A 15,192-nucleotide genomic window follows, 5' to 3' on the forward strand; every position below is an offset into this window, starting at 1 on the left:
AATGCAGGCTCGTAGTATGGCAGAAAACCCCAGGGTATTCGTGGATTCTATTCTTACGCCCCATTAAGATGCCCTGGAGGCCTGGGAGTGGGTGAGTTGTTGTGTGTGAGTCCCCGGTCCTCGCCCCGCCCCCCCGCGAGCCCCCCGCGCCCCGCCCCCCTCTACGGACAGGGAGTCAGGGTCCCGGCATTCATTCATTCTTGAATGAAACTTTGAGCCCTGGCTCAGGGCCGGCCTCTGCGCTCTAGAGGCACTGGGCGGGGATACTTACGCTCGCGCCCCCTCCCCCGCCGCCTATCGACCCCGGACCCAGCCTCGCACCCCAAGTTCGCGGCCGCGCCCCCTCCCGCAGCCCCGGCCCCTCCCCGCCCGCGGGCAGGTCCGGGCGCAGGCCCCTCCCTCGGCCCCGCCCCCTCCGTTCCGGCAGCTTCCGCGCACGTGACCGCGCGCGTCGCGCTCGGACGAGCTCACGGAGCCGGCTGCACCGGGCCGCTGTCGCTCCCGCCGCGCCGGTGGCCGCCGCCGCTGCTGTGCGGCGCAGGGTGGGCTCGGGCGCAGGCTGGGCGCGGGCCCCGGGCGCCGCGATGGAACCGTAAGTGCGCACCCGGGAAGCCGGGCGGCGGGGAGCGAAGGGGTACCCGGGCGCCCGGGCCCGGACTTGGGGCTCCGGCGCCCCGTCCCCGGGAACCCTGCCGCGGGGCCCTCCGCTCCCGTGGAGACCCGGGGACCCGGGAGTGGGCGCTGGCGGGCTTCGTGGCGTGGGATGGGGGAATCTTGGAGAAGGGCCCGCCGGCCTGCCCGCCCGCCCGGCGTGGCGGTGGAGACCGAGTACCGGTTCCGGGAGCGGCCTCGGCTAGAGCGCGCCCAGGAGGGCCCTCGAGATGCTCAGCAGAACCGGGTGACCCCGTCCAGCCCCCGGGCAGCCCGTTCCTGGGACCCCTCGGCTGGCCCCATCTCAGCCCGCCCCGCAAAGGCGGCGCCCCCGCCCGGGCCAGTGGCGGTTCATAGCCTCCCTGTCGAAAGCGCCCGCGCCGGGGGAAGCGCCGTGCTTGCCGGCGGCCTCCGGACGGTCGGGAGCCTGCCGCCGCGTCTTCAGGTCTTTGGGAGACCGAGTCTTAGAAGTTCGCAGTTCAGGGCTTGTATAGAGGAAAAACCTGTCCGGGGCCCCAGAGACGCTGTCCCTAAAGCTTGCTTTTGACGCGGCAGTCCCCGGGGTGTCCCCAGGGAGGCAGCCGGAAAAGGGGAAGAATTCAAAAGAAGTCCAGCGGCGAGTCCCGGAGAAGGACCGCGGCGGGGACGGCTTTGCGCGGCGGGCGCCCACCGTGCGGGGCGGCCTGGAGACAGAGCTCCGTGTTGCTCTGTGCGCCCGAGGTGCTGCGCCCCCAGGGCGTGCGGTGACCTCTGCTGATCACTCCGCAAGCACAGGGAAGAGCCAGGCTGTGGCCCAAACGCAAACCCAGGTGGCGGGAGGCAGGCTTTCCCTCTGGCTTCCTCGGAAGCTTCTGAATAGGAGACCAGACTCCACAGGTGCTTCAGGTCTTGGAGTTGAGCCCCAGGTGGCGGCGGGTCCGCACTGCTGCCTGGCACCGGTCCAGGGGGCGCTGTTCCTTTCTGGGCGCCCAGCACCACTTGGGCTGCTGCAGGAAGGTGCCTCCTGCCGCTGTGCCGGGTCGTGACCCTGTAGCGGAGTGGCAGCCAGCTGGTTGGGAGGTTCTGTCACTGGAATCTCCCTGGGTCCACCCCTCAGCTCTTGCCGTTGGGGGTGGTGTTAACACTTTCCAGGACGCAGAGAGGCAGCGGGGTTGAGGAGGTGTGGGTGGCGGCCAGGACCGCAGTCCAGGTCTCCCGCCGGAGTCTGGTGCTGTCGGTTCCGTGACTGAGTGGCCGCCGGTCCCGCTGTGGGGCGGGGGCAGCACGGGTGCTCCTGGAGGCGGTGCTGCAACCAGGCGCTGTGGAGCCGGGGAGGGGCGGGGTGGCGGATGTGGCTGTCTGGAAGTCAGCCAGCCACTGCCCCGGGGTCAGAATGGCACCGACCTGGCCATGGGGAAAGGTCTTGGGCAGCAACTAGAAATGGGAGGAGAAAACCAGTCTGGACATCCAAAGAGTGTGCTGGACCGTGTGCCTGGTGGGGTCAGAGTGCGCTCGTCGTCGTCAGATGTGACTGAGATGTGTCCAGTGCTGAGGATGGCGACAGGTTACAGGAGCAGGAAGAGAAGCAGGAGGAAGAATGGGGAGGGGAGGATGGAGGAGGGCAGGGGTGGGGGTGACAATCAGTGGGGGCCTATGCTATGCAGGTGCCCGGGACCCCCTGCCCCCCTCGGCCCAGCCTACTCTTTTTACAAGGACAGGAGAGAGGGCCTTCCAGGTGCATCGGAATAAAGCGTTTCCAGGGCTGAAACCTTTACCCTCACGTGCCCTGCGGACTCCATTCCTTTTCTGATAATGCCAGGGGAGCGAGAGGCGCCGGGGGTTCAGGGGGAGGGACACAGGGCGGTCTCAACCCTGTGTTTTGGGGACTTCCTGTTGAGCCACCGGGGGGCGGGACAGAGTCGAGGTTTCCCGGGGTCAGTGGCTGCTCTCCGCTGACTGTAGCATCGCTCTGCAAACCTCGTAGGGTTGGCGTTTTGCGTGTGTCTGGCTTGGTCTTTACAACCCACCTTTGAAGAGTGTGTTTCCCGAGTCTCTTTCATCCAGGGGCATCTGAGGGAGGATGTGTGTTAACTGGACTCCCCTCCTGGCGGCACAGGACAATGGCCACCGTGCAGCTGTGCGGTGGCTTCTGTGTCCCAGGCTTGTCCCGGGGCCGGAGGGAACTCCGGGCCTGGGTCAGCGTCCTGGCCCTGCTACCACGGAGTTATTTGGGGTGCGTCCCTTAGGATAGTCTGTTTTTATTTTTATGTTTTCTGAACCAAAATGGTCTCTAGAACTAGTAAGAGATAACAGAGTGTTGACTTTGTACCAGGTGCTGTTGCCAATGCTTCGTATACGTCATTTCATGGGACCCTCCCAGCCCCCCTCCCCTTGAAGACGTGTTTCCTTGTCCCTGTTTGGCAGATGGGAGAAGGAGGCACGGAGCAGTCGAGAGAGTTTCTCAGGTTCACGCCGGCAAGGTGCAGAGCCGAGGCTGAGGCCGGGCAGTCAGCTCCAGAGCCCACGCTGGGCGTGTGCCCTCCTGCCGCTCGGTACCAGTGGCGGGCCCTGAGCAGGGGTGGCGGGGCCTGAGCAGGAGCCTTCATGCAGTAGCTCATGTATTTGTCATGCAGTCCTGGGGCGGGGGTCCCTCAGCTTCGTGAATTTCGCAGTTCGGGAACCTGAGGTCCCAAGCGCGTGTAAGGGCACGCGCCCCCGGTTACACTGCCGGTCAGTCGTGAAGGGGCCTTGCGGCCAGGCCCTCAGCCTCCAGCTCCCGGGCTCCTGACCACTGGGCTGAACTGCCTCGTGGCCCCGCATCGGCCAGTGTGCAGCCCGCTTGCCTGCTCCGTTTGCCCCGGACAGGTCACTGGTCACCTAACCAGCGTGCTCCCGGCAGTGAGTTGCCGGGCTTGCTGCAGCCTCGCAGGGAGACACGGGAATCCGTGGTTTGTTCATTAACGCACATTTGGAGCTTGTGGGGCTCTCGCTGTTTGCCCGATGGCCTTTCTGGATAGCTGCAGATAAATTATCCGTAAAATGTTCAAGTTGGTTGACTGAAATCTCAGAGTTCTTCTTTGGTTCCTCCCCTCCAGAGTTTCTTGTCAAAACCCATTCCTTGGAAGGGTTTAAAGGGAAAGTCTTTGGTGAGGGGGCCACGGAGTGAGCTCGAGGGAGTGGCGGGCCACCTTTCTGCCCCCGTCCTTGTGGGATCAAGCCCCACCTGCACCTCCTGCTGGCTGGGACCGCAGTGGGAGATGCCCGCGCCAGAGCCTCTGTCTTCCTGTATGCAAAATGGGCTGGCAGTGCCTGCTTCCTCGGGAGGTGCCCGGCCTGGTGCCAAGGCTGGGCTTGGGGAATGCCAGCCGCTGCTGCCCTTCCCCCCAGTGGGTTGGGTTCCGAACTACAGGACGGGAGAGGGGGTCTTCAGGGATGTTGGTGGGACGAAAGTAGACTTGTTAAAAGAGACAAAGCAGGGGGAGGGGAAGAGCACAACCACTACTGTTAGAACTGCTGTGCATGAGCTCCGTGCTTACTGTGCAGTTCTGAGCACGTCGTTGTTGCTCCGGTGCCTCCTGGCCGCCCCGGTGTCCTGATTGTCTCTGGCTGACACTCGACGACCACACGGACACCCACACTCACCTGCCTGGAAGTGGGGGGGCCAGGATTTGAGCCCAGGCGGACCGGCCCCCGACTGGCACTTTGGACCATGGGAGAAGGGATTATTTTTATATAGATTACAAGAAAAATGAAATCTTCACTAAAATGAGAGGGAACTGGGAGTGAAGGTCCCTTTCCACTGCCCAATTCTAGTAGTTGATTCTCCAAGCGGGGAGCTCCGGCTGGAGTTGGAACGGGTAGCAGAACTTGTGACGGCGACTGCCTGTCCCAGCTCCCTGCTGGGCCGTGACTTCACGGGGCAGGATGAACGGGCACTGGTGACGCCCTCGGGCCCCCGGGCGCAGCCTCCTCCCGTCCCCTGGGTTCTGGCGGAGGCCTGCAGGGCTGCTGGTGCTGGCTGTCCCTCCCACTTCCCCAGGTCACCGAAGGGCCGCACCTGGAGGACCTTTCTCGCGGTTCCTGCTCACCCAAGTCTCCGTTTGCGGCCGCCCCACTGCAGGCCCGGGAAGAGGCTGACTGAGCGCTCGCCTCCCCACTGTTCTTTCTGGAGCTGTGTTAGTGCCTCTCAGGGGGCCTGCGTGGGGGGAGAAGCGCTTAGTGGGTTGCGAACCAACTGCCAGCCAACTGCTTAGCCAACCAACTGCCAGGTTGGCTCCAGTGGGTCCGGAGCATTGAGCCACCCTGGTGGGCTCACTGGCTCCTCCAGGAGCCGGGAGGAAGGCCCGAGTGCCCGAGGGTGCGTGGCCGGTGGGCCTGCTGTGCTGGTGGGCGGCACCCACCTGGGGCTGCTGTGACCCTTGCTTGGGGTAGAGGGCAAGGGCCAGTGCCAGGAAAACATTAAAAGACATCTTTGGGAGGAGACAGTTAAATTTTGCGAATTGCTGGTGGATGACGTCTCATAGCGGGGAAGATAACAGAACGCGTAGGAAACCAGGGAAAAGACAGACGTCAATGATGACTCGTAGTTTTTGGCCCGAGCACCTAGAAGGCCGGAGTGGCCACTTCCTGAGGTGGGGAGACCACAGGTCAGGGGCACTGGAAGATCGGGAGTCTGGTTCTAGACGCCTCACGCTTGAGATGCCGACCAGGCACGCCCTCCTCATCAGTCTGGGGCGTAGCCGGGCTGAGACGTGAGCGTGGAATCGCTCGCGTGATCCTCATCTCTGAAGCCCGAAACAGGCCTCGGGCCGCGGAGGGGGCCAGGGGCGACGAGAAGAGCGGAGACAGGCAAGCGTCGTGCACACGAGTCCCCGGGAGACAGCGGGGGCCTTTGGCGAGGAGGGCCCTGCAGAACAGTTTTCCTGTGTCTTCTCGCCAGAACCGCGGTCTGCACAGGCCTGCCCTTGTTGGGGAGTGGGCCCCGGGGCTGTGGCTGTGACTGCGCAGGAGGGGCGAGGCGGACAGCGCTGCGGACTGTGGCCACAGTCTCGGGCTTGGCTCCCCAATGGGAGCGTTTTTAGTTTCTCTAGGAAATGTGTCTGGTATTTTAAACCGCTCAGGAAAGTGCAGTTAATTTAGAAGGGACCGAAAGGGTCCAGGCTGGCCCTAAGGGCACAGTCTGTCCGTGGCGAGGGCCAGGGGGTTCTGGCCAGACGGGAACTGTGGGGTGTGAGTGTTGGGTGCCCGCGATGGGGCGTGAGTGTTGGGTGCCCGCAGTGGGGCGTGAGTGTTGGGTGCCCGCAGTGGGGTGTGAGTGTCGGGTGCCCGCGGTGGGGTGTGAGTGTCGGGGGCCCGTGGTGGAAGGGTGCGCAGGCCCCGGGACGCAGACGGACGTTGGGTCTCATTGGGAGGAGAAGCTGAGAGACACGGAGCTCGCAGGGCCTTGCAGGAAGGCTCCCGGGTCTGGTCCTCTGGGGGCAAGATCCGTCAGGTGCTGTACTAGGCCTGGCCAGGTGTGTGCGAGGGGGCCATTTCCCGCCGCCCCGCCCCGGGAAATCTCAGCTCTGACGTGAGGGAGCGACGCGAACACTTGTGAGCTTGTGAGCCAGCTGGCCAGCACTGGATAGACATTTTCTAAATGCCCGTCACGAGGCTGCTGTCCGTGCAGGTGGACTGACACTCCATCTTCATGCACTCAGCTGTGTCGTGCAGACCACGTGTGTCGTAACGGTTTTAACTGGCATGGCTCAGTTTGATGAGCCTCATCCCGCAAAGCAAAAGGTCGCAGGTTCAACTCCCAGTTGGGGCACATGCTGGGTTGCGGGCCAGGTCCCCCATTGGGGTATGAGCAAGAGGCAGCTGGTCAATGTTTCTCTCCCTCTCACCGTCCCTTCCTCTCTGCTAAAAATGAATAAATGAAGCTTTTAAGAAAGACCCCGGGGCCTCCAGGAGAGGTGGAGAAGCGAGGGAAAGCTGAGTGGCAGGTGGGACACACCGGTGAGCCATGGGTGCTGGGCCAGGTGTGGACGGTGTGGGGCGGGGGGCGGAAGAAGCCCCTCCGTCAGGGGTGAGAGTGGGCAGCTCCGGGCCCCGGCTTGGCTGCGCCGGGTGGGGAGCGCGGTGGGGTGTCAGCCTGGGGGCGTGATGCCCGGCCTGCGTGCGCCTCTGCTGCTTCGTGGCTCTGTCGTCTCGCCTTCCCCAGCCTCGCCTTCCCCAGCCTAGGCGCTCTCGCCTGGGGGTGGGGGGTGGGGTGCTAGTGGTGCTGACCTCAGGAGGATGGGCAGCTATTTGGAGGGTCGGGGGTGGTTCCCGGAGGTGGGAGGTTGTTAGAGTGGAAGCGGGTCCGCAGCGTCGGAGCCCGCCCAGCCTGTGTCCTGGATCTGGAGCCGGGATCTGGCGACGCCGAGGAGACCTCCCGGTGGTGGTGGGCTGTGGGCTGTGGGCACGTTCTGCATCGGGTCTTCCCCGGGAGCGGTTCCCAGAGTGCTGCTCTCATCCGTGGGCCTGGCCACGGAGCGCCAAAGCTGTCTGCTTACCGGGACGTGCCGGGCCGCCGGTGGGCTGGGTTAGCTTGCTCGTTGGAAACTCACCGGTGTTTCGGCAGGGAGGGGAACCGGGGTGCAGGCAGGGAGGGGAACCGGGGTGCGGGCGGAGAAACTGCCGGGTGCCTGGTTCGGGGCAGGAAGTGTGTTGGGAGGCAGCCGGGGGCCTGAGACGTGGAGGGGAGTGGGCGGGGACACCCGTCCTGAGTCCTGAGCGGCTCTCACCGTGGCCTTGACTCCTCGCTGCTGCTGCTGCTACTACGGCTGCTCCTCCTGTCCTCCTGTGGCCCTCCCAGAGTTCTTCTGTCACTCTGTACAGCAGTGTCGGCCTGGTACTCCTCTGGAATGGGAGGGTGTCCCTGCGGTGTCAGAGTCTCTCGTGTTTTTGTGAACCCCTTTGAAGCTCTGAGACGAGAAGTCAAGAGCAGAAAGAACGGTGGCCAGGGAGGCGTCGTCACGTGGAGTTGTGCCGCGCGGCTGTCCCCAACTGTGGCACCCGCTGGCGGGAGGGGTCGCTTGTCAGGAAGCTGCAGCTGCCGCAGACGGGAGGCGCGCCCCGTCCCAGCAGCCTGGTCGGTGGGGGTGGCCGGGCCGCTGACGCTTTCTCGAGTAGGGCCTTTTTTTTCTTCTTCTGTGCCTTCCTCTGAGCCCTTTCTCAAGTCTCTTCTCAGCATTGCTTCTCACCTGCCAAGTAACTGTGCTTGTATAGTCAATCATTGACAATGTGTCTTAAAAGTCAGAAATTAAATGGCACTCTCCTGCCCTGGCTGGTGTGAGCGCCGGCCAGGGAACGGAAAGGTCCTGGTTCGATTCCCAGTTAGGGCACGTGCCTGGGTTGTGGGTCAGGTCCCCAGTGGGGGGCGCGTGAGAGGCAACCACACACTGATGTTTCTCTCCCTGTCTTCCTCCCTCCCCCTCTCTCTAAAAATAGGTAAATAAGTAAAATCTAAAAAAAAAAAAATTAAACAGCACTATTCTTCTGTTTTTCTCTGCTCCCAAGTGATCTCTCTGCTCTCACCTCTGCTGGGCGTCCTTAGTCCTTGAAGCCACGGCCTCATGAGGGGCCGGTTTTACCCTGGGAGCCACCGACGGGGCCCCATGCGTGACCTTGTGCAGTTTTTAAGGGACTGTGGGTTCACAGAAGAGTGGCCAGGACAGTGCAGGGCGCGCCCGCCCACCCTCCGCCGCGTGCCTCGTGCCAGCGTCTCCGAGCCGAGCGCGTCCGCCAGACCTCGGGCATCAGCGCGCCGCAGACCACCGACTCCTTGCGTTTCCCTGCCGCTCAGTCTGCTCTGCGTTGTGTGAGGAGGCCCGGTGCCCCGGCGTGGGGACCTTCCCCGCGGCGGTGCTGGGCAGGCATTCAACACGCCGTGGAGGAAGTACCCGCAGCCCGGACACCGGGGGAGGGGGTAGCAGGCAGGTGACAAAGGGGACCTTGTTCTCCACCAGCGCTGCGTTCCACAGGGCTCTCCCAGAAGGGCGATCGTGGGGCCGGGCCCCCTCAGCTCGCTCCTGCTTCCCGGGGCCCCTCCCCCAGGGCGCGGCGGTTCCTGCCCGGGGGGCGGCAGCTGGGACAGCGTGGGCGAGCGTCCTGCGCCTCTACACCAGGTCCCCGTGTGCCAGTGGGAGGGGTCGGGCTTCCCCTGCGCTGGCTGCTGGCTCTGACGTTTGGGGCTGTCGGGCCTCGCCGTCTCGGGGTCTAGAATCTCGCTGGACTCAGGCCACGTCACCCACTAGGCGGCTCGTCGCACACACAGCAGTGTCACACGTGGCCCGGCCTTTGGGCCCGAGTCCCAAAGGAGAGCACCGAGACACTCGTTCCTTTGTTTCCGCACGGTGACCCTGGTCAGCATGGCCACGAGCCCTGGCAGGTCCTGCTGGGGAGAGCGGACCTTGTATCGGCACAGCCACGTCAGAGGGACGAGGGGCAGCGGCTTGCGGGCCCCACCTTTGCCCCGAGACACGGTCCCGGGAGTTCCCTGCTGCAGAAGAACTGGAGTTTCGTCCCCGGCCTGTGCGGGAGAGGGCGTGTGTGTGTGTGCACAGCCGTGCGAGCCTCAGGCCACACAAGCAAACAGCCCGATGCTCCGTGAGTGGTCGGAAGCCTGTCCCTCCCCATCCCGGTGACACCCAGTGGCACTCGGGGTGGAGCAGTTGTTATCTGTGAGGCTGGGGAGACTCCTCCCTACTGTCTCGGCTGCCAAGGCCAGGACGGTTCTAGGGGAGAGGTCAGCCGCCTCTCTGTGGGAGGGCTGAGTTAAAACAGCCACGTACACGGGTTCGTGTCACGTCGGGGGCTGTGTTGAGGACTCGAGGCGGAGACCGCGTGGCCCGCCAGCACTCAAACATGTATCCTCTGGTCCTTAACAGACTTTCCCTTTGTTTCCCTGCCTCTGACGGAGGGAGTTTTGAAAGAAATGGCACCTGCTGCTCCACGGTTTTCTCCTGACCAAGGGACACAGCGGGGAGACCTGGAGGGGACCAGAGAGAGGGTCCTGGGCCCTTGTGAGGACAGGGTTCCGCGTTGGTGTTAAGTCACAGAAAACTGCAGGCAGCTTGCTTGGTGCATCAAAACCAAGCCCCACGGCCCTGGCCAGTGTGGCTCAGTTGCTTGGAGCATTGTCCTGTAGCCCAAAGGTTGCAGGTTCGATTCCCGGTCAGGGCACATGCCCAGGTGGCAGGTTTCATCCCTGGTCTGGGTGCAGACGATCCCCGGCCGGCCGGGGCACAGAGGAGAAGCAGCCAGCCAGTGCCTCCCTCTCGCAGTGATGTTTCTTTCTCTGTGAAAGCAATGAATTTTGGGTGAGGATTAAGAAACCAACACTGAGCCCCCCAGGGACGGTGGGGCTGAAGTACCCCACGATGGGCGGCGCAGGTGAGGGGTCTCCGAGGGTGAGGGGCTCTGGACGGGGAGCAGAACCGCGGGCCGGCGGGAAGACGAGAGGGGGACGCGTGATGCTGGCGGCCCCTGCTGTCCCGGCCGGGGCTCGGTCGTGACGGGCAGTTACAGCTGTGTGTGTGCTCGAGGTGGGGGGGGTGGGATGTGCAGGGAGGGTCGGCCACTGCTGACGGGGCGGGTGGAACTCGCCCCCAGTGGGCGCGGGAGCCACAGCAGCGTGTTCTTCTGCCACGCAGGGTGGGGTGCTACTGGTGCTGCGCGGACCGGGGCGGCACGGCCTCTGCACAGAGCACTGGACCCCCCCGCCGTGGTGGCCATGGGGATCATCCAGACTGTGTCCCGGGTGGGGGTCGCCCGGTTTTAGAGTGGGTCTGACGCTGAGGTGAGGGCTCGAGGGTGGGGAGGGCCACCCTCCCCCCCGGCCTGAGCTGGCCCCCCGCCGCCCCTCACCACTGCCCCTCACCCCCCGGCTTCTGCCCCGCAGGCTGGCCCCCATGCGGCTGTACACGCTCTCCAAGCGCCACTTCGTCCTCGTGTTCGTCGTCTTCTTCGTCTGCTTCGGCCTGACCGTCTTCGTCGGGATCAAAGGTAAGGCGCAGGCCGGGGTGGGGGGAGGGGGGCGTCGCTTTGTCACTCGCAGTCAGCCCGGGGCAGTCAGCCCGGCCCAGCTGCACCCGCCTGCTGTCCCCCACCCAGGGCCCGTCGTGCAGGGTGCAGGGTGCTGGGTGCTGTTTCTCTCTGCACGCGCTAGGTGCAGGGGTGACCCTGGTCCCGCCCGACACAGCAGCCAGGGCCTGAGCTCAGGGCGGCGGCAGCTCTGGGCGGCCTTGACCGAGTGCCTTCTGTTGGACAGTCAGACATTTCTGGAGAGACCGTTGTGTGCCGGGCCCCCGCCGGGCACTGGGGGTCCCAGAGCACGCTGGCTGACGTAGGAGACGGGCACAGAGACAGTCCAGCCCGCGTGTGGTGCGGAGGGCGTGCAATGCCGGGAGCTCGGGGCTGGGGCGGCCTCGGGGCAGGGGGAGGCTGCTCTGCTGGTGCCCAACTTCTTGGCAGGAGGGAGCCCCGTCCTCAGGGCCCCCAGTGCCCTGCGGTCCCCAGGATGCAGTCGGAAGGGAAGGGACCCGGCTTTCTGGGAACCTCGTGAAACCCGAGACTGCCCTGGTCCTCAGTGTCCTGTCTCTGAGAAAGGGGTCGGACGGGACCGTGTCAGAGGCGTGCTCGAAGCTGACACCGTGCGGGGTGCGCCTCCAAAGACTAGGTCCTCAGCCTCCGCTGAGACCTGCGTCACTGGGTGGGCTGCGGAGGCCGAGGACCAGGCGGTCGTCAGGGGGTCATTTGCCTCCTGCTGCTGCTGCTGCAGATGACGAGGGACGGTGGCAGCCATGGTCCCTCTCGTTCCCCTCCTCGTGGAGTCATCGAGGGGTAGTAGTTGCGTGCATCACAGCCCAGGACACATCCGCTAGCTTCCTTGACTTCCACAGTTGCCCCTTCAGACTGGTAGGGGGCATGAATGCTCCCAAGGTCTCCAGTCTCACGGACCTCGGCCGACTCCTGACTCCGTGAGCACTGGCTGCCGCGGACATCCAGGATCACGTCCGACCTCCTCCTCCGCGCCTGCGGACTCGGAGGCGTCGAGGCCGAGAGGAGCAGAACAACGGCAGGGTGTTCTCTCTCCTCCCCTTCTCTCCATGGAGCGCTGGCATCGGTCCGGGGTCTCCGGGGGGACAGGCCGGCGGGGGGAGCCGCACCGGGAGGGGGTGTGCAGGCCGGGTTCTCCGTGCGGCCCTGGCCCGTGGGGACGGCGGGGGCCCTGGGAAGCACACGGTGTGGCTGTGGCCCGAGAAGCAGGGTGGCCGGTGCTCTGCATCCCGGGCTGAGTCCCAGCCCAAAGACCAGAGCAGAGAGAGCAGAGTCTCCCCCGCTCAGCCTCCTTTGTCCTGTTCGGGACTGCAGTTGGTTGGGTGGGGTCCGGCCACACTGTGGAGGGGGGTCTATGTGACTCCTCCACCCCTTCAGTGCTCACCTCACCCCGAAACAGCCCCCCCCCCCACGTAGAGTGACGTGTCACCCCGTGGCTGGGCAGGCCCAGTCACACTGACGCAGAAAATTCCCCGTCGCCGGTCCACCACCGTCTGCCCAGCCTCCACAGCCATCCCCTTAAACCGCGATCGATCCCTGGTACTGAGGATGGTGACAAGGACATCATCACGCAGCTGTCCTGCGCACAGCCCGGACACACGGGCCCTCCCCCAGAGGGGGAGGGGGGGTTCCAGGGTGACGTGTGCTCCCCTTCCCCTCCTGTCGCCCCAGCACTGTGGCGTGGGGTCAGCGGTGCTCACGTGCTGTGTCATCAGGTCGCCAGTGTCAGTGCAGCCGGTGTCCCTCAATAAGGGACCGAGAGAGGGGTGGAAAGAGAGATATTTGCCTAATATATGTACCTGTACGCACACACACGTGTTCAGGACAAAACGAGAAGGAAACGCTCGTGACAGTTACAGTCCTTGTGTCCATCACGAGTTCCGTGGTCCCAGCTGGGACTTGTAACTACCCCCTCCACCGCCCTTTCCGCGTTCCCTTCGCCTCCAGCAGGCGTCTCCAGTGGCCCCGGTGCTTCACCTGGTGGGGTGACCCAGACGTCCGTTCCTGACGGGCCTGGGCCTTTCGTCGCCCCTGGGTTGGGCTGTGGGTTGCCGTTGACCGTAGTCACAGGCAGGGCAGCACTAGGAGACGCCCTGAGCCGTGTCCTGCCTCCCAGGCACACCGCCACTGCTGCGGACCAGCCGTCCAGCCCCCTGGGCAGTCAGCCTCGGCCCCCTCAGGCCCCCTCGGCCCCCGACCGGCTCAGGAACCCCCTTCTCTGCCTGCCGATTGGGAGGTGGGAGGAGCCCACCGTGGCCGGGGCGGTCTTAGCTTCCAGTTCAGTGGCATCATCGTGGTGTCTCCTGGTGGAAGCGAGCCCTCGAGGGGACAAGAAGCAAACATTTTGCTGGGGGCGGGGGGTGTCACCGGGGTCACAGTGGTGCCACGCCCAGTCTCACCAGTTACGCCTTGGTGTAGTGTTTCCCTGGTACACTGGCCACGGCACCCACGGTGCGGGAGGCCTGGCCTGCGGAGAAGGGCTGCCCAGGAGCTGTAGGGTGCCGAGCCCCCTCCCCCGTTCTTGGCAGTGATGGTGAGGGAGCGGCGGCGGGTCTCTGGACGCCCCCAGTGGGTCTGAAAGGGCAGCCCCACCCTAACGGGCCCATCTCCTGGGCCTCGGAATCCCTTCCTCGACATTCAGTCGAGGCAGGTGCGGCTTTTCTAAGCCTCTCACCGGGGACCGCCCTCCGGACCAGGCTTGAGCTGCCCAGCCAGCCACACTGTTAGGGTCCTCGCTCACCTCCGAGCTGCAGCTCTCAGCGGAGAAGCACTGCGCGGTGGGCCCGTGCCCCTTTGTTCGTCCCGGCCCACCTTTACGTCCCTCCCCCTCCCCCTCTCTGATTTCTGTCTGCGTGGATCAGAGAACTCAAGTGGTTGGGGGGTACAGCGCACCCCCTCTCGGGTTGCCCCCTGGACGTCACCTCTAGGGGCCTGCGGGGCGGGAGTCCAGGGAGAGTTCTGGAAGCGAGGGAGGCTGGTCCCCAGGAGTCTCAGCCTCGAGGCCTCTGCCTGGGGAGGCCATCACCATCCCCGTAGGCCGTGGGGGGTTCAGCCGACCTGGTCACCCTTGTAGTCTGACAGACACGTTCTCAAGTGTTGTAACCAGAGCCACTGGGCTCCTTGCTGTCATCAGTGGCGGAGCAGGAGCAGCCGCCAGAGGTTTCCTGCCCGTCTTCCTGGACGGTCTGTGCTCCTGGACGGTCTGTGCCTGCTTCACTACCGGACGCGGGCTCCTTCGCGTCTTTACACCAGAGTCGGGTGGAGAGCCAGTCCCAGACACCCCAGGACCGGGACGGCGGAAACTCGTCCTCACTGCCCTGTTCCCGTGTCCGGGGTCTTCAGAGACTTGGGACCGGCCGGCCGGCGGGCTGGGGACCGTCGCCGGCGCAGCTCCGGAAGCTGGCATCAAGCTGAGCACTTTGTTTCAGGACACATGCAGTTCAAGATTCAACTGGAACCAGATCCATAGAGTGTCCCTCGGTCACTTCTTTTAAGGCCGAAGCTCTGAAAAATCGCAGTGTAAGATTCTGTGGAGCTTCTGTGTCTGTTTTCAGGAAGAGCCTTAGGTAGAATGTTTTTTAGGTACGAAGCCTTAGCAATAATGTTCTTTTAATATTCTCTGCTTGATAAATATTTGTGGAAGACTGGACTCATTGGATGAACGGGTCAATGTGTCTTAGTTTTCAGCAGACGTCTCCATGGTTTGTAAATCACGGAGACGCGCTCGGTGCTGTGGCTGTTTGAGGGCCGCGCATGCGCGCATGTGCACAGCGAGAGCGCCCGCCCGGAGCGGAGGGGCGGCTCCTGCACGGACGGACGGACGGACGGACGGACGCGCGCCGTGCGCGTCGTGTGGCGCTCACGCTGGGCTCACCCGCGTTGGGGGAGTCACGGCGTGCCGCGGAGTGGGCGCTGCGTGCCCGTGTTTGTGTGGTTCGCCGTCTTCCATAGATGGGACACCTCTAGGACAGCCCAGGGAAAGAAGATCACCTCCGTATAATATATGACTTCGTTGGCATTTGAAAAACGCCAGTACATTAATTATCCACATAGACTGTAACCTGCTCTTTTCCCTTCTCTGCCACACTCTAGGGCCCAAAGTGATCCAGACTTCCGAAGCGTACGTGTCGCTAAATAACAGCAAACAGGTAAGACGCGGTCTGGGTGGCAGACGACAGGCCCCGTGCACTTCCAGGTCCCAGGACGTAGGGGGCGCTGCGGTCCGTTTGCCCCACTCCCAGCTGCAGGCCCCCAGGTGCTCGGCTGCTGTAAAAGGGCCAGATTTTCTGCGTGATGAGTGCCTTCGGCCTGAGAAGGGTGGGGGCGGCAGAGCCTGGGGAGCGGCAGGGCCTATGGAGCGGCAGGCAGGTCGTGTCCAAAGGTAGCTCAGCTCGCCCTGGTCCTCGGTTCTGACAGCCGCGCTCGCTCGGTTTCAGCCCCAGACGCGGCCCCCAGGTGCTGTTTCCAGCAGTCAAGTTC

At 64.2% G+C, this 15,192-nt stretch overlaps 1 protein-coding gene across 1 annotated transcript in view; it reads left to right on the forward strand.

The window, feature by feature from the left end:
* Window positions 1-435: 435 nt before the first annotated feature.
* The window catches only part of TMEM181 (transmembrane protein 181), a 40,200-nt gene continuing 25,443 nt past the window's right edge, over window positions 436-15,192 (forward strand). The window contains exons 1-3 of the mRNA XM_045842690.1: window positions 436-592; window positions 10,556-10,659; window positions 14,806-14,861. Coding sequence (XP_045698646.1) covers window positions 585-592; window positions 10,556-10,659; window positions 14,806-14,861 — 168 coding nt within the window. The 5' untranslated portion in view covers window positions 436-584. The remainder of the gene's footprint in view (window positions 593-10,555; window positions 10,660-14,805; window positions 14,862-15,192) is intronic.

Source organism: Phyllostomus hastatus, unplaced genomic scaffold (assembly GCF_019186645.2).
Source record: "Phyllostomus hastatus isolate PE091 unplaced genomic scaffold, TTU_PhHast_1.1 phas_contig_40, whole genome shotgun sequence".
Taxonomy (NCBI): domain Eukaryota; kingdom Metazoa; phylum Chordata; class Mammalia; order Chiroptera; family Phyllostomidae; genus Phyllostomus; species Phyllostomus hastatus.